This window comes from Neomonachus schauinslandi, chromosome 1 (genome assembly GCF_002201575.2).
Source record: "Neomonachus schauinslandi chromosome 1, ASM220157v2, whole genome shotgun sequence".
In the NCBI taxonomy this organism is placed as follows: Eukaryota; Metazoa; Chordata; class Mammalia; order Carnivora; family Phocidae; genus Neomonachus; species Neomonachus schauinslandi.
In genome coordinates this window covers 79,910,877-79,929,207 of record NC_058403.1, presented here as the reverse complement: position 1 = coordinate 79,929,207, position 18,331 = coordinate 79,910,877, and the positions used below count along the sequence as shown (strand labels likewise).

At 42.6% G+C, this 18,331-nt stretch overlaps 1 protein-coding gene across 1 annotated transcript in view; it reads right to left on the bottom strand.

Moving 5' to 3' along the window:
- Positions 1-6,603: 6,603 nt before the first annotated feature.
- C1H3orf70 (chromosome 1 C3orf70 homolog) overlaps positions 6,604-18,331 on the bottom strand; it is an 80,425-nt gene continuing 68,697 nt past the window's right edge. Inside the window, exon 2 of the mRNA XM_021692596.1 lies at positions 6,604-7,353. Within this exon, the coding sequence (XP_021548271.1) occupies positions 6,797-7,353 (557 nt within the window). The 3' untranslated portion in view covers positions 6,604-6,796. The remainder of the gene's footprint in view (positions 7,354-18,331) is intronic.

Genomic DNA, 18,331 nt, shown 5'->3' with positions numbered 1-18,331 from the left:
AGGAGAGAGGCAAGTGAGTGAGCACAGAGGGAATAGGCCGGAGCAGGGGCAGAACAGGGTTTGACTGCACAGACTCAACAAGTGAGGGAGTCACCCCAGCTGGCTCTGGAATCTCAGGAGACACGTGGAGCCCTGGCCCTGCTGCTTACCTGCCTTTAGAGTTGACTTTGCTATTGGTTGCTTCCACCATAAATTCACGAAATCATCATCTCCCGCCTACCACACAGTTTTGGGGTGTGGACGATAGGCTGACATCTGAGAAAATGCTTGGTCACATCCCCATTCAGATGTTGCTTCCTTCGCTGATTCACAGTGCCACATGGTCATCATCTTGCAGTGACACTCCAGATCTCTTTCTTGGGATAAATCATCTAGGGTCTTGCACTAGGTGATACAGAGGGCTAAGGTATCCCACGGAAGCCCAAGCCTTCTGTTCTCCCATCTCCAAATTCACCTGCAGAGCTTTAGGCTGGGGACTGAGAAAGACAGTAAGAAACAAATCCTCTCCTCTTTCTCCAACCCAGGGGCGCAAGAACTTTCCATCCACGGTTGGAGGCCTGGAATGGGGTCACTGCTCAGTGGAGGCTGGTTAGTTCAAGGACACACACGCCCCAGTCCAGCCTTTAATCCCATCCAGCAGGTGCCCGAGCGGGTGAGTCACCGCCCAGACTTGTGCACTCTCTACCTCCACCCCACACACCCTGCAAATGCTCCGCCTGCACTCACCGTCCTAGGACTCATCCTCTTCAAAATCATTTCCTGGGTTTCTGATTATAAAGTAGTATCAGTTCATTTTAGACAACTAGGAAAACTCAAAAAGGCAAACAGAAAAACACCACTAACAGCTGCCATGTTTGCTTTGCCTTGCTTTTCATTTCCATCAGTTCCCACACCTGCTCGGTTCCTGCAGCATTCCATCTGACCTCTGACTGCACCTCCTTGAACCCTACTGCGACAAGCCTGAGGCCCGAGGTCCTGCCTCACTCCCTTCGGTCAGCGCAGAACAGGGGTGGCACGGCAAGGGTTAAAGGCATTACCAGTTCGCAGTGATTGCACTGTAATGAGGACGAGATGCTAAATTAAAGTTTATTGCAGAATACAAGTGTATGTAGTCAGCATTTATAAGAGGCTACGATGAGATGCCTTCTAGAACTTGGCAGTACAATTATGTAGAGTTAAGTAAAATGCACACGCAGATGAGATTAGCTGTCGGCAAAAGTCATTTTAAGACAAGTCATCTTTTGTGAAGGCAGAAATGGCTAGCCTAGAATGCTAGTCAAGATGTGATTAAACATGGAAGAAGCCACAGCCTCGTGAAAGCCCTGAAATGTCTGCAGCAAGATGGTGCGTGTGTGCTGGGGGTGGTCTGTGCGGAGCACAGAAGCGGGGAGGAAGGACGCCTGTTGGTGTTGCTGGGACACCGCCTGCGAGCAGCCCCACCGGGTGAGGCGGGGGGCACCAGCCTGTGGGCAGGCGTGCGCTGGGTTAGAGACGGGAACGGCACCCCCTCCGCCCTGCACCCAGGCTCCCCGGCAGCGTCCGGGCTCAGCCTCCAGCTACCTGAGCTTGGGAAGGGGAGCCACCAGAGCGAGCAACTCAGGCAAAGGGCCGAGAACGGGAGGTCCGGAGCCAAAGGAGCTGGGTTCCATTCGGACTCCGGCTCCCTACAGGCTGTGCCACCTGGGGCAAAAATACTTACTCCTTGAGCACTTCTCCGGATCTGTGAAATGCAGCGCTGAAATCTCCCTCAGAGGGCTGCCGGGAGGCTTACTTGTAGAGAGCAGCAAGGCTGGGCTGTAATTCCTAATAACCGTAACAATGGCATTATTGTTACTCATCAGCAAATTTACTTAGCAGTCCCTAGTGAGGTTATTCGATGAAACCCAACCCCAGAAGCTGCTCTTTTCTAGGTGTGAATTAGCGAATTGAGCCTCTGGGTTTGCCACGCCGAGGTCTGGACCCTGGGCCTTGGTGACAAGTGACTGCACCCCCGGGACCTATGGTTAGAAGTGTCTCACACAGCATGTGTAAACCAAATACAAAGCTGTGGCTTGGTGTGAAATAAAGACTGGGGGGGGGCGGGGTAGTTTTATTAGTATAAACCCGGTGTAGCCAACGAAAAAGTCCTTGTTACAAAGTGTTCTGGGAGTTGTGAGCAGTTGACTGTGAGTGTATTACCATTTTGAGTAATACTCAGCTGCGCTTCATAGTTTTTGTACAGTCAAGTGTGATGATGATGTAAACTGCGTTATTTCCTGGCACAAAGTAAGCACTCAATATACATGTTACACATTTCACAAATGCGGGTTTCCGTTTTTGTTTTGTTCACGATGCGTTATTTAAACCAGACAGAACCTCTCCAAAGAAGAAAGGGAGGGGAGAGAATATGCCAAACTCCAAAATATCAGATTTGAGCTGTTACAAAAGAAAAAATTACATTTATTTTACAAGTAAGTATTTTCCTAAAGTATTATACATAAAGGAAAGTTGAGCTGTCTGTAGGAAAACAATAGAATTTTAGGAAATTACAGAGGGGTCAACATTGTGCTTAAAACTTTAAAATAGACAGGTGCAAAAACTAGCACAATAAGTGACTACTGCAAGGTATGAATAGCCTTCAAAAGTGTATACGGACACAATGATGCAGAAGCTCAATATTCAAGCCCCTGGTGACCATGTGCCTTCAGACTTGTTCACACTAGTAAAAGAGCACCCCTTCAGTCCCAACAGAAGAACTCCAAGCACTCAGAGATACACGGCCCTTCCGCACGCAGTACAGTCAACTCTCCATTCCCCAGAGTAATGAAAGGGAGCAGAGACATAACATTTTTACAAGGTAAAGAATTTCAAAATTAATTTTGAGAAGTGCCCTTACGTTTGGAGGTGAGAAATACAGACAACCCTGGAATTCACAGCACTGAGATGGTGAGTCCAACTCTCATTTCCTTCCCCTCTCCTCCTCAACGGGAAGAGAGACAATCCCACACTGTTCACAGAAAAGCCTAGAATGCAACTGGCCTCTTCAATTCTGGCTCCCACCTCCCGTGGGGAGGGGAGTAGGAGAGAAAACTGTGAAAATGTTTCCCTCACATGAAAAGCCAAAACATGTCAATACAACTTGGCAAACAAGATGGAAAAATCAAGAGCTGACATATAAATATCAGTTTAACTTGTGCTTGTTTCCCCTTGCCCAGTAGTATTTATACGGCCGAACATGCCTGGGTATTTTGACAGCTTTCTAAAATAGGTGGTGTCCTGTTGCCCAGATAGAGAAATTTGTATAAAAGGAGTTTGTTATGATTAGTCCCAAAGAACGGTTTCAAAGAGGCCAGGAAGTGGAGGTTAAGGTTAAAAAATTAAACCACCAGCCCTAAAACAGGATCCAATCCTAGACCAAATCTGAATGGTACCTCAGGACAACCACTTCGCGGCTTTGTTTTGGTTTGGGTGCTTTCATTTGGTTTGGTTTTGTATTGTATTACCTTGAAGTACACATTTTCCTTTTCCAGGAAAGCAATTGTTTTTTCTCCAGCGTTTTCTCAAATTCTTACTTCAAATCTTAAAAATTACAAGGTAAAAAAAAATACCTAGATTTGACAGTAAAGCCTTATTTGTTAATGTGCCAAAGAATTATGACCACAAAAGCATTTTAACTGGCTTGTCATTTCTCAGAAAAGTTATGAGCGTATTCAAACCATGAAAATCCTAAAATCAATGCTGGTTCGGTAAGAAAGCTACGTTCCATACAGCACTGAGTTGGCATTGTCCACCTACTAGCTTTTACACCAACTTGCCAGAAGTGGGAATGGAGCTAGGTTTCCATCAAGGACCCCAAAAGCAGTTTCTCCATCCACACAGCCCAACCCTTTGCTCCAAGTGAGCAAACTACCAGGTTCACGCTATAAAGTTTTCATACCTGTCAATGAATAAGTATTAACCAAAAGACTACTTAACATGACTATGTTTGAGGTCTATAATACACATTACAGTCTAAACATTTTCTAAAGTGCCTATAAATATACAAATGAGCAATATAATATCAGGTTTACAGAGAAATTCTTTTATATAATATATAACAGGTAGGCCTAGAATTTAAGTTGTAAATACACATTTTTATATCCTTATCAGTTGTTTTTGGAATGCAAGCATAAAGAAACCATTCTGGTTCAATTATATATGATTTCAGAGAATTATTAACAGTGCTAGGACAAAGAAATTCTTGCTTGTGCTTGTGTAGAAAAGGCTATTTTGAGATCCAGGAGCATCTGATATTTAGAATCCAATGGAATATCTCCAATTCTATAAAACAGTAGCAAGTGAAGCTTAGTGAGTTTTTAATTATAAAGAGATTGTGCAAATATTTAAAGTGATTATCAACCATTATTAAATCCAAAAATTCCGTTAAAATCATGGGTAATCTGAATGGCAGTTCAGGAGTTTAAAAAACAGGAACCCAGGCAAAAGTCATAGATATTACCAATAAAGGCCCCAACCCTGACACAACCAGCTTCAGAAACGTGGCCCTGTGACCACGTATTTCCATGGCTTTAGAGACCTGGTGGTTGACTCCAATCAGTTTAATGAACTGGAATGCGGGCCCAGAGTTGAGAACTGATAGGAGGGGTGTGGAGAAAGAAGACCCTCCATATGCCCACCCAGGGGCTTCAGTGAGCTCACCCAAAGGCAGGTGCACACAGTGGCTGGCTGCACCACTTGGCTCCCAGGACTGGGCCTTTATGCCCTCCTCCAGCTGGTGACCCCATCATGGGAGGCACCGAGAACCGCGGGCAGGCTCACCCGAGGTCTGTCCCTAAGCCATCTGGGCCGGGGAAGCCGCTCTCTGTGGCCCCCACACCTCCACCTGCCCTCTCCTATACCCTGCTGTTCCTGCAGCTCCTCTCACCCCCTTCCTGGTGTGACTTGTTGAGTCTGTACATTTCGGTAAGTGCGAACTGTATGCTGCATTCTCATCCAGCATAGGAAGTTTTAACTAACACTGTTTTCAAAGGAATACGCGTACACAGCTTTCTAATCCCTAGGGATGTTCTGGGCACCTAAGGCTAACGAAGTGTTCTAGCCAATCACGTGAACTACACATACAACTAAGAAAGCAGACTCTGCCTAGAGTGATTTGTGAAGGATGCCAAATGGAGGCTTCAGGGAAGAACACAACGGGCCTCTTCTTATTTCTTAAAATACCAACTCATGTGACATAGAAGAGATGTGCCAAAATGTGGACGGAGCACGAGATAATGCCGTAAGAGCACACTCATGGTTAGGATACGAGACATATTTCTCTCTCTCCACCTCTGATAGTTCTGGTTTCATTAGGGCCATATTTTAAACTTCCTGGATTCTTAACTATGCCTTACAGAAAGCAGATCTGGAGAAATAGCAGATAAGCAACTCACACAAGAACACCTTGTATAAATGGAAATTAGGAGAATTCTGAAGAGAGCTAAATAAGAATTATTCATTATTTTGTGTGTGTGAGAAAAGAGAACATGTACAACAGACTATGACTATTACTGTAGTAAAGTGAATGAATATCACACAAAAGATTTTCTCCCGACTTAGCAGCAAACTATTTCAACTGCTTTTGCATTTGCATAAAAAAATCCATGCATCATACTGAATTCTAATCCATTTCTCACCTAAACCATTCTAATGCTTCATACAACCAAATGAAGCAGAATTAATCAAACCTATTAGATTCATTCCTAATCCCTAAAGGACTGCTGTCTTTAGCATTTCCATGCTAACTAAAACTATTATTGATTTTTTTTTCTTAAGACGTCAGATGTGGCTGCCTCCTAAATATAATACCTATGTAACTTCCTAAAAGTTTTCCCCGGATTTGAAGAACAATTAAGAAAAACAGGGAAACACTGAGGAATCCACCCAAGAGGCCAGCTCAAATGCTGCAACATGTTCCCCAGCTGCAAGGTCTCCCCTTCCCCTGGGTTCCCAGAGCATTCTGCATGCCTTGGCACAGTCCTCTATCAGACTGCGGGCCCCTTCCCATCAGGAGTCAGGTCTTCTTCAGTCTGCGTCCCCCCGATGCACCCTGCAGAGCGTAGGCACTCAGCTAAAGCCCGACAGAACATGAAACTGAAGGTATCAGCTCTGGCTCCACCCCCGGTCATGCACAGTATGCGGACACTGGCCATAACTAGGGGTTGAGCGGGGGTCTCCAGGAACCTCCAGAAGTAAGCCAAGGCAACACTGGCCCAGGCCCAGCAGGTGGTGGGGAGAAAGGAAAAGGGACAGAATGGCATCTACCAGTACACCCTTTGTTCCCCTTTCATGAGCTGATTCCCATTTGAGCTAACAGGGTAGGGGTGCCTGTCGGCACATCAGAAGGAATGCCAAGAGGGATGTGGGTGGGTGTGTGGGTGTGTGTGTGTGTGCGCGTGTGTGTGTGCGTGCGTGTGTGTGAAGAACCCGCTCCTTCACTGCCTCCTTCACTCTGGGTAGCTCTTCAACCTGATCCACGATACTCTGTGATCATCACTTCATTGCTTCCAAAGTTCCCAGTGAAATTAAGGCTGGGTCACAATTCATGACACCAGATGCTACATAGAAAATAAGTCAAGATACAAAAGAAAACCATTTATAAGAAAAAGAATGTCTTAGTTATAAGACTAATGTAAGAGTGATGCTAATCAGCAGACCACTGAACTGCTACAGTTGTTAGAGAGGGGTAGAAAATACCAACTGCATTGGAAAAAGGATCCATCAGACAAAAGTACAAAGGCTCAGCATGGATCAGAGGCGTGGCTTCCTGCCTGGACTCTCACACGGTGGTTTCTATTGTCTCAATCACTTCCAGATCAGACTGTGAAGGGGAGAGAAGGGTGCACTCATCCGGCTCCCAGCTGCTCTCGGGACTGTAATCTTCCTCGGAACTCAGTTCTGCTCCTTCTTCTGTGTCCTCATCACACGATTCCACATAGTGAGCCCCGATTGCATTGATCCCGGAGTCCTCAGAACTTGAGGGAGAAGAGCAGTGATCTATTTTTGGTGTATTGCTCTCTCTTGAAATTAAGGCATCGTGTGCAGAGACCTCCTCGGGGCTCATTTTGTGGGAATGTGGCGCTGGCTGCTTCTGCACATAACACATCTTCCCATTAATGCATTTAACCTGATAGTTGTCGATGAAGAGGTCTGAGATCATACAGTACCTTGGTGAATCAGGGGGGAGGGGCGGCTGGAAGACAGATGCAAATTTCAAAAAGTGTTCAGTGAGTGACACTGAGATCTGAATGGTGTTTGTGGGTTCCCGAGGCTTCGCAGGAATCTCAGTGCTTGGAAGCTGCTCCACGGGGGTCATGGGCTGATACACGTATTTGCCTGTGGGGAACACCAAAAAGGTGGTTGAAATCTAAGAGTATGACACAAACTACATTAACGTAGCCATAATGGTTTCTTTCCGAGGACTCAGATGTTTTTAAAAATATTTCAATGTCAAAAGAAACTGGTAATATAATCATTCAACATTGTTATAATCAATGAAAAATACAGCATGGTACATAATAACATCATGGTATTTTCATCTAAGAAACTTAACATTCGGGCGCCTGGGTGGCTCAGTTGGTTGAGCGACTGCCTTCGGCTCAGGTCATGATCCTGGAGTCCCGGGATCGAGTCCCGCATCGGGCTCCCTGCTCGGCAGGGGGTCTGCTTCTCCCTCTGCCCTCTTCCCTCTCGTGCTCTCTGTCTCTCATTCTCTCCCTCTCAAATAAATAAAATCTTTAAAAAAAAAAAAAAAGAAACTTAACATTCAACAAATTTTAATTTATATTTATGTCTTTTCTAATACCTCTGAAGTGGGTATATACTAAAATCCTTACTTTACAGACAATTTTAAATGTTTTACCCCTCACACTATAATACCGAATGCCCACGATATAGTACGGTAAAAACACGCTGTAAAATAGTAGACTATAAAATTCTAATTCCATTCTATCTTTAATAATTATATATTAATATATGTGCTAACATATACATTTAAAAACAGGAGGACTATATACCAATTCATTATCAGGATTACAGAAGACTTCCACATTTTAGGTTTCCACGTTTTCATCAGAATACATATATACACACAGACTTAATAGGTAATGGCCTGTAGGGTTGTCCTACCCACCAGCAAGGGTTGGGGTAAGGTAATAAGGTGTGAAATGATCTCTTTCAAGACCCAAGCTCATTCATGGCCCAATTAGTTGAAGTTCTCCCTGCCACCAATTCCACTGGCACTAAGCAACCCAAGCTAAGCGGAAGCATGGGTACGGGTGGTGTAGGGGGTGACCTACTGGGTGTTTCCAGGAAACCAAGCTTATCTACAAACTTTCTGCTCTGAGCAGTGTTTCACATAGCTCACCGTAGAAGTGAAACCTAAATAGATCTGTCCCTAATGTGTCTCTTTCTTTGTTCTCTTTCACTTCACTCAACATTTTGCAAAGTCTCTCATGTATCAAGTGCTAAGGAAACAAAGATAGAGATGAGTCTGTACAGCTAAAATGATTTCAAAATAGAAATCTGAAAGTTAAAAAAAAAACCCTGAAAAACTGAGACAGTCACAATTGTAGACACCATCTTGGGTTTTTCCTAATATAGTTGATTATCAGTCCATACTGTATCTTCTGCATATTTATGACAGCACGTTTTAACCTTAGCATTATTGCCATTTTAGACCAGATCATTCTTTGTTGTACAGGGGTGTCTTGTGCACCGTAGGATGTTTAGCAGCGCCCCTGACCTCTACCCATTAGAAGCCAGGAGCACCTCCACCTCAGGGATGACACTCAAAGCCGTCGCCAGACATTATCATAGAGTCCTAGGGGTCAGAACCGCCCCGGCTCAGAACTACCGATCCCTGATAGCCTCATGAGCATCTCTTTGCAAGCAATTCGCTCACCGGGGCATAGCACCTGCTCCTGTTTATTTCATGGTCAGACTGGCAATTTTAGGACAGAAATCACATTTGTAAGGAAAACTACCTTAGACTTTTTAACAACTTATTTAGGCCACGGGAGAATAGCAATTTCAGATCAGAAATGTGAGCAGCAAACTAGGCCACAAACAGTGCAACATCAGTAATCTCTTAGGCTCAATTAGCCTGCCTATATTTTTTATTTCTGTTTCCTGACGACTGTACAAAAATGTACGCTTAGTTGTTATAATTTCATTGTAACTAAATTATGCGAAAAATATATTCATCTTCATTCTGGAGTAACACATGGGAAAGGTACACTTAAAACTGTTAAGCCTTTGGGTTCCTAGGTCTGCTTTGAAGCCTGGCCACATATATATATATCATGCAAACCCTATATAGTCTGATAAAAATACAAGTGAGAAGAACCCATCACACCTGCCTGGGGAACTATGTTTCAAATATGCCAGGTATCTTTATTTCTTTGTTATCTATAAAGCCAGTACAGTATTACTACTTGTCAAGAAAAGTTCAAATCAATAAGACTAATTAATAGTTTAGTACGTAGGACCTCCACATCCAAGCATCACGGGCATTATCAGCTGAAGGGGCAAAGAAGGCAGAACTTCAAGCCTCCCCTCCAATCCTCCAGCCCCAAGACCAGAGAAAGATGTGTCCGGCAAGGACAGAGAAGGGACTACTCGCAGAACTTGGGGGACTGCTCCCCTTATGTTCACAGAGTGGTGAATAAAACACCCGGAATGGAGGTTGGTCTTTTCCATTCTTGGCTGGGGGACTGGTGGTTACTGAGTTCAGGAGGCTGTGCATGACAGGCACTCAAAAAATGCCTGTTGTACGATGCTGATTAAGTTCATTCTGGCTCAAGTGACCTCTGGTTTAGTTATCCAGTTGTCACACTGTAGAAGTTCCTAGAAATTCTTCCTCAGACTCACAGGGTTCAGGACTTTATTTAGTCCAAAGGAGGGACTCCATGAAGCCTGACTTTGGGACTTCTGTAACCACCCTGTCCTTCCCCCTGCTCCCCGCCACCTCCCCCCGACGCCCGCCGGCCCTACCCTCCTCTTTCTTTTCCTCCTTTGTGCTTCTTCAAAAATTTGTTGCTCTTTCTCTTCATCTCAGCTCTTCTACCTCTTTCTTTCTCTAGTCCTGTCTTCTCCAAAGCTCTGTTTTTCTTCCTTGAAGTGTAGTAAAAGAAAGAGAAATGTAGCTGGGAGACAAAGATGTGCAGAATACTGCACTCCAGATTCCATCTGCTTCTACAAGTTATACCTATTAAGTGTGCTTACTCCGAGCTAGGGTGACAGCCCATTATCTGGTGATATGGGGATACAGATGCAAAGAAGAAGGCACAGAAGAAAAAAACAGTAAAAACGGCCAGATGAGAAACTAAGTTTAGTAAACATCTTTCAAACATCAATTAATTTTAACATTATATTGTTTGATTTTCTTATAGCACATACTTAACAGGAGAAAACAAACTTGTATCAAGGATTTAGTTTTGTAAAGAGTCCAGAAGGGTTTGTACGTCGTTCCATTCCCCAATAACTTCTGCCCTGTGGCATATTGTACTGTGAGTGTATATTTGTAATGATAACCCTGCAGCATCACAAGATCGTGAATTACCAGAGAAATTCAATGATGTTTGCTATACTGTACTTACTAAGGGAATAAAACAAACTAACATACTGCAATAGCAAGGACTGAAACAAAGGGGGGTTCCTGGCCACTTAGCCCAGAAATTCAATAACCACTATACTCTGTTCTCTGAACAGTCTTTTTTAATTAAGGCTTTACTCTGTTATTTAAAGAAATAAATAGATGAGAACTTTTAAAACTTAAATCTCTAAAATGAAGATATTCAGAGAGAGAGACAGGGCTTGCAGAATAGAAAGTAGAGAGAGTAAAAGAAAAATCTAGATATAATCCAGCAATTCCACTTCTGGGTATATACCCAAAAGAAATGAAAGCAAGGTCTTAAAAGAGAGTAGCTGCAAAACCATGTTCATAGCAGCATTATTCACATTAGCCAAAAGGTGAAAGCAACCCACCCGCCTGTCGACAGATCAATGGAAAAACAAGATGTGGAATATACAAAGAATATTATCCAGCCTTAATGAGTACGGAAATCCATGCTACAACATGGATGAACCTTGAAGACATTACTGTATGATATCACTTATATGAGCCACTTAGATTAATCAAATTCATATAGGAAGAAAACAGAATAGTGATTGCCTGGGGCCAGTAGATAAGAGAGAACAGGGAGCTATTTAATGGGTATAGAGTTTCAGTTTTGCAGGATAAAGACAGTTCTGGAGATGGATAGTGGTGATGGTTGTACAACAATATGAATGTAATTGATACCACTGAACTATACACTTTAAAATCATTATGATGGTAAATTTTATATGTATTTTACTATAATTTTTAATATTAAAAAAACCTGTGTAATTCACTATATTAACAAACTGGAAGGGAAACTCCATATGATTCAGAATATATAAAGAATTCTTACAACTCAATAACAGAAAACAAGCAGCCCAATTTTTAAAAGGAGTGAGGCCAGGGTGCCTGGGTGGCTCAGTCAGTTGGGCTTCCAACTCTTGATTTCAGCTCAGGTCATGATCTTGGAGTCATAAGGTCATGATCTTGGGGTGGTGAAATCAAGCCCCACATTGGGCTCCCCAATCAGCAGGGAGTCTGCTTGGGATTCTTTCTCTCCCTTTCCCCTCTTCCTGCTCATATGCTCTTGCATGCTCTCTCTCTCTCTGGGGTAAATAAATCTTTAAAAAAAAAAAAAAAAGGAGTGAGGCTATACAAGGGCAACACCAGGAATCCTTATAGCGATGGAAATGTCTGTAATATGACTACATCACTATCAATATCTTGGTTATGATAATGAACTACAATTTTGCAACTGTACTTGTTACTAGGGGGAAGAAGGTAAAAAATACATGGAATCTCTGTATTTTTCATAAAACTACATGTGAAATCTATCATTTCTTTCCAAATAAAAAATATAATTTAAAACAATGGGGAAAAAATCCCCATAGAAGTGATGTTGCACTTTTTAATGCATTTTATCAGGAGGTAACATGCTGCTGTTACAGATGATGATAACTTTGCACACTTGTTTAATGTGTCTAGGTTTCTCAATAAAGTTAGTGTTTTTCCTTTTTTTTTTTTTTTAAAGATTTTATTTATTTATTTATTTGACAGAGAGAGAGACAGCTAGAGAGGAACACAAGCAGGGAGAGTGGGAGAGGGAGAAGCAGGCTTCCCGCCGAGCAGGGAGCCCGATGCGGGGCTCGATCGCAGGACCCTGGAATCATGACCTGAGCCGAAGGCAGGTGCTTAACAACTGAACCACCCAGGCGCCCCTAGTGTTTTTCCTTTATATCTTAAGTACCTTGTGAAGAGATAACTTTGAGACTATGCAAATATCCCATTTGTCACCATACTTTGACCTACTAACTTTAGCATGCACAGGTGGGTCTGGTCTGCAATAATCACTACTATGGTGTTTGTCTAACAGTTATTTCCTATTTCCATCATTACTTCTATATTAATTAGAATTCTATGTAAGCAAGAGCTGTTCCTTCTCCTTCAGTTATTTTTTCAATTATTTAAATTAAGCATGATTCACAATTTATTTTGTTCTATGGATTGTAATCCATTACTATCATTATTTACTTTGCTGTTCAAATGTCCCATATTTAACTCTGGGAGCTCCTTCAAGTTAGTACCTGTGTCCTCTCAACATGCCCCCATCCTTTTTTTGGAGCCTTCCTTGCTTTCTGGTACTGTAAGAGGTTACTGGCTTATCTTGTAATTCCCTGCCTCAGTCCAGGAATCAGCCATTTCTCCAAGGAGCCCTAGAGTTCCTTTTCTTAAGAACTTAAACACATTCTTTCTTTTCTTTTCTTTTCCTTTTTAAGATTTTATTTATTTGACAGAGAGAGAGCCAGAGAGCAAAAGCAGGGGGAGCAGCAGAGGGAGAGGGAGAAGCAGAGTCCCTGCTGAGCAGGGAGGCCAACAGGGGCTGATCCCAGGACCCTGAAATCATGACCTGAGCTGAAGGCAGACGCTTAACCAACCGAGCCACCCAGGTGCCCCCTAAACACATTCTTAAGCTTGTCAAAATAGTCCTGGGAGGCAGCCTTAGCTTGCTAATGACTCATTCACTCACTAAATTCATCCATAGGAAAGTGAATATTAAACTTCATTACAGTACTTAATTCCCATTAAAAAATTATATAAAAAATAAAAATAAACGTCACAAACCCATCAATTTATCTGGAATCTTTTTCAAGGGCGCTGAAACCATTTTCTCAATAATGAAACTGACTACACAACACTAAGATCACAAAAACCAATTGTGATCCGTAAGTGAAAAATAAATTTCAGGGGCGCCTGGGGTGGCTCAGTTGGTTAAGCATCTGCCTTCGGCTCAGGTCATGATCTTGGGGTCCTGGGATCAAGCCCCAGCTCCTTGCTCAGTGGGGAGCCTGCTTCTTTCTCCCTCTTCCTCTGCTGCTCCCCCTGCTTGTACTCTCTCTCTCTCTGTTAAATAAAATCTTGGGGGGAGGATCAAGATGGCAGAGGAGTAGGAGACCTAAATTTCGTATGGTCCCAGGAATTCAGCTAGATAGGGATCAAACCATTCTGAACACCTACAAACTACCAGGAGATCGAAGAAAAGAATAGCAGCAACTCTCTGAACAGAAAGCGACCATTTCTGGAAGGTAGGACATTCGGAGAAGTGAATCTGAGGTGATATTTGCAAAGATAGACCACGGGGGGTGGGGGGCAGGGAGCCTCCTTCAGCCGGTTACCTGCAAATGATAGAGCAGCGGAGCACAATATCGGAAATTTTAGAAGTCGGCTCCACTGAGGGACGTCGCTCCAGTGGCTAACTGGGGGGTGGAACCCTCGCTGGGACAGCGTGGTCTCAGGACCCTCGGGGTCACAGAGAGACCGGGGGTGCCTGAGTGCAGCAGAGCTCCCAGGTATCGGAGCGGGGAAGCCGGCTGCAGAGACGGAGCCGAGGCGCAGGCTCTCAGCTTGGGATTGCCATAAACCGTGATCCACGGCACAATCGGGCCACTGTTCCTCCAGCAGGGACCCAACAAGCGGCAGATCCGGGGAGACTCCCCTTCCTCCCCCGGGAGGAGCGGCGCAGGAGCGCACCGCAGGGATCTGCTGGATTTGGAGACTCCACACCAAGTCAGGTGCCAGAGATAGAAACGCTCGGTCACAGGCCAGGTGAGCACGGAGTGCGGCCGGAGACCGGGGAGACGGGAGTGACTGACTGCTTTTCTCTGGGGGCTCACTGAAGAGCAGGTCCCCAAGTTCTCGGCTCCTCCGGGGCAGAGATTGGGAGGCCGCCATTTTCACTCTCGTCCCCTGAAGCTGTACGGAAAGCTTGCAGGGAACAAAAGCTCCCGAGAGCAAACCCTAGCAGATTACTTAGCCTGGACAGGCAAGGGCGGGGCAATTCCGCCTCCGGCAAAGACATTTGGGAACCACGGCAACAGGCCCCTCCCCCAAAAGATCAGCAAGAACAGCCAGCCAAGACCAAGTTTACGGATCAATGAGAAGGGCAGAACTCCAGCGCTAGGGCAATACTGCATATAGAATCCATGGCTTTTTCCCCCCTGATTCTTTAGTCTTTCAAAGTTAATTTTTTTAATTTTCCTTTTTTTTTTTTAATTTTTCTTTTTCCTTTTTTCAACCAACATCTTATCAATCCCTTTTCTAAAAATCTTTTTTATTTTTCACTTTTAGAGTCATATTCTATCCCTTCATTGTAGTTAACATTATTTTTGGTATATATATATTGTTCTCTCTTTAAAATTTTGGGATACAGTTTCTTCTAAAAGACGAAAATATACCCTAAATCTCTAGTGTATGGCTTTGTTCTAGTCTCCCGCCTGATCACATTCTCTCCCTTTTTTTATTTTAATTTCTCTTCTTTTTTCAACCAACTTATCAATTCCTTTTATAAAATCTTTTACAATTTTCATCTTTACAGTCATATTCCATCCCTTCATCATATTTATCCTTATTTTTGTACATATACAAGTTTTTCTTTCTTTAAAATTTTGGGAGGCAGTTTCTTCTAACAGACCAAAATATGCCCAAAATCTAGTGTGTGGCACTGATCGGTTCATCAGCCTGATCATATTCTTTCTTTTTTCTTTCTTTCCCTTTCTTTTCCCCTGGTTTCAGGTCTCTTCTGATTTGTTTAGTGTATATTTTTCTGGGGTTGTTGTTACCCTGTTAGCATTTGGTTCTCTCATTCATCTATTCTCCTCTGGACAAAATGACAAGACGGAAAAACTCACCTCAAAAAAAAAGAACAAGAGGCAATACTGACTGCCAGGGACCTAATCAATACGGACATTAGTAAGATGTTGGAACTAGAGTTCGGAATGACGATGATAAAGATACTAGCTGGGCTTGAAAAAAGCATGGAAAATACCAGAGAAACCCTTTCTGAGAAATAAAAGAACCAAAATCTAACCGAGTCGAAATCAAAAAGGCTATTGAGGTGCAACCAAAAATGGAGATTCTAACTGCTAGGATAAATGAGGCAGAAGAGAGAATTAGTGATATAGAAGACCAAATGATGGAGAATAAAGAAGCTGAGAAAAAGAGAGATAAACAACTACTGGATCACAAGGACAGAATTTGGAGAGATAAGTGATACCATAAGATGAAACAATATTAGAATAATTGGGATCCCAGAAGAAGAAGAGAGAGAGGGGCAGTAGGTATATTGGAGCAAATTATAGCAGAGAACTTCCCTAATTTGGGGAAGGGAACAGGCATCAAAATCCAGGAGGCACAGAGAACCCCCATCAAAATCAATAAAAATAGCTCAACACCCCGACATCTAATAGTAAAACTTACAAGTCTCAGAGACAAAGAGAAAACCCTGAAAGCAGCTCGGAACAAGAGGTCTGTAACCTACAATGGTAGAAACATTAGATTGGCAACAGACCTATCCACAGAGACCTGGCAGGCCAGAAAGGGCCGGCATGATATATTCAGAGCACTAAACGAGAAAAATATGCAGCCAAGAAAACTATATCCACCTAGGCTGTCATTGAAAATAGAAGGAGAGATAAAAAGCTTCCAGGACAAACAAAAACTAAAGGAATTTGCAAACATGAAACCAGCCCTACAAGAAATATTGAAAGGGGTCCTCTAAGCAAAGAGAGAGCCTAAAAGCAACACAGACCAGAAAGGAATAGAGACAATATACAGTAACAGTCACCTTACAGGCAATACAATGGCACTAAATTCATATCTTTCAGTAGTTACCCTGAATGTAAATGGGCTAAGTGACCCAATCAAAAGACACAGGGTATCAGATTGGATAAAAAAACAAGACCCATTGATATGCTGTCAGCAAGAGACTCATTTTAGACCTAAAGACACCTCCAGATTGAAAGCGAGGGGGTGGGAAACCATTTACTATGCTAATGGACACTCAAAGAAAGCTGGAGTAGCAACCCTTATATCAGACAAATTAGATTTTAAACCAAAGACTATAATAAGAGATGAGGAAGAACACTATATCATACTTAAAGGGTCTATCCAACAAGAAGATCTAACAATTGTAAATATCTATGCCCCTAACATAGGAGCAGCCAATTATATAAGCCAATTAATAACAAAAGCAAAGAAACACATTGACAACAATACAATAATAGTAGGGGTATTAACACCCCCCTCACTGAAATGGACAGATCATCTAAGCAAAAGATCAAAAAGGAAATAAAGACTTTAAATGACACGCTGGATCAAATGGCCTTCACAGATATATTCAGAACATTCCATCCCAAAGCAACAGAATACACATTCTTCTCTAGTGCCCATGAAACATCCTCCAGAATAGATCACATCCTAGGTCACAAATCATGTCTCAACTGGTACCAAAAGATTGGGATCATTCCCTGCATATTTTCAGACCACAATGCTTTGAAACTAGAACTCAATCACAAGAGGAAAGTCAGAAAGAATTCAAATATGTGGAGGCTAAAGAGCATCCTACTAAAGAATGAATGGGTCAACCAGGAAATTAAAGAAGAATTAAAAAAATACATGGAAACAAATGAAAATGAAAACACAACTGTTCAGGCGCCTGGGTGGCTCAGTTGGTTAAGCGACTGCCTTCGGCTCAGGTCATGATCCTGGAGTCCCTGGATCGAGTCCCGCATCGGGCTCCCTGCTCGGCAGGGAGTCTGCTTCTCCCTCTGACCCTCCCCCCTCTCATGTGCTCTCTCTCTCAAATAAATAAATAAAATCTATATATAAAAAAAAAAAGAAAACACAACTGTTCAAAATCTTTGGGATGCAGCAAAGGCGGTCCTAAGAGGAAAGTATATAGCAATACAAGCCTTTCTCAAGAAACAAGAAAGGTCTCAAATACACAACCTAACCCTACACCTAAAGGAGCTGGAGAAAGAACAGCAAATAAAGCCTAAACCCAGCAGGAGAAGAGAAATAGTAAAGATCAGAGCAGAAATCGATGAAATAGAAACCAAAAGAAGAGTAAAACAGATCAACAAAACTAGGAGCTGGTTCTTTGAAAGAATTGATAACATTGATAAACCCCTGGCCAGACTTATCAAAAAGAAAAGATAAATGACCCAAATAAATAAAATCATGAATGAAAGAGTAGAGATCACAACCAACACCAAAGAAATACAAACAATTATAAGAACACATTATGAGCAACTATATGCCAGCAAATTAGATAATCTGGAAGAAATGGATGCATTCCTAGAGATGTATGAACTACCAAAACTGAACCAGGAAGAAATAGAGAATCTGAACAGACTTATAACCACTAAGAAATTGAAGGAGTAATCAAAAATCTCCCAACAAACAAGAGCCCATGGCCAGATGGCTTCCCAGGGGAATTCTACCAAACATTTAAAGAAGAATTAATTCCTATTCTTCTGAAACTGTTCCAAAAAATAGAAATGGAAGGAAAATTTCCAAACTCATTTTATGAGGCCAGCATTACCTGATCCCAAAACCAGACAAAGACCCCATCAAAAAGGAGAACTACAGACCAATAACCCTGATGAACATGGATGCAAAAATTCTCACCAAAATACTAGCCAATAGGATACAACAGTACATTAAAAGGATTATTCACTACGACCAAGTGGGATTTATTCCCGGGCTGCAAGGTTGGTTCAACATCTGCAAATCAATCAACGTGATACAATACATTAATAAAAGAAAGAACAAGAACCATAGGATCCTCTCAATAGATGCAGAAAAAGCATTTGACAAAGTACAGCATCCTTTCTTGATTAAAACTCTTCAGAGTGTAGGGATAGAGGGTACATACCT